Raw genomic sequence first — 501 nt, forward strand, 5'->3', positions numbered from 1 at the left:
ATTTTCTCTCTCACTCTCACATTGTTTGTAAATAATGTGAATTTTATATAGGAGATGCAGGTTTTTGTATTTGGTTTGAAAATGTAAGGAAATTAGATAGTGAAATAAAAGGAGACTGAGAAACATTGCTTTGAATACCATTTTATGCATTCTTTTCTATTTTTCAGTGCAAGTGAGAAGTTTCTTGATGGTGGTCTGGTAGGGAATAACCCAGTGCTAGATACACTGACTGAGATTGAAGAATGGAATTTGGCAGTGAGAGCACGGGGAAGAGAATCAGAAGTCTTTAACCCTACCGTTGTGGTGTCACTAGGGTGTGGCAAACCTCCTGTTATGCTAGTAAGGCCCTCTTTTAATGTAATTGACTTACATATGATATCCAAAGTTAAATGCAGAAGTTTAGATACATCTACATAGTTCAGTCATAAATCTGCTGCCAGTAGTAGAATAGAAATTATGTCTTTTTAGTTATATTTTCACAAATTAGTGGCAGTAAATTTA

At 34.7% G+C, this 501-nt stretch overlaps 1 protein-coding gene across 1 annotated transcript in view; it reads left to right on the forward strand.

Annotated features, from left to right (window-relative positions):
- The first annotated feature begins 144 nt into the window (after nt 1-144).
- Nucleotides 145-501, forward strand: part of LOC119592962 (85/88 kDa calcium-independent phospholipase A2-like) — a 61134-nt gene continuing 60777 nt past the window's right edge. The window contains exon 1 of the mRNA XM_037941850.1: nt 145-339. Within this exon, the coding sequence (XP_037797778.1) occupies nt 145-339 (195 nt within the window). The remainder of the gene's footprint in view (nt 340-501) is intronic.

The sequence above is a fragment of the Penaeus monodon genome, chromosome 31 (assembly GCF_015228065.2).
Source record: "Penaeus monodon isolate SGIC_2016 chromosome 31, NSTDA_Pmon_1, whole genome shotgun sequence".
NCBI classification, from domain to species: Eukaryota; Metazoa; Arthropoda; class Malacostraca; order Decapoda; family Penaeidae; genus Penaeus; species Penaeus monodon.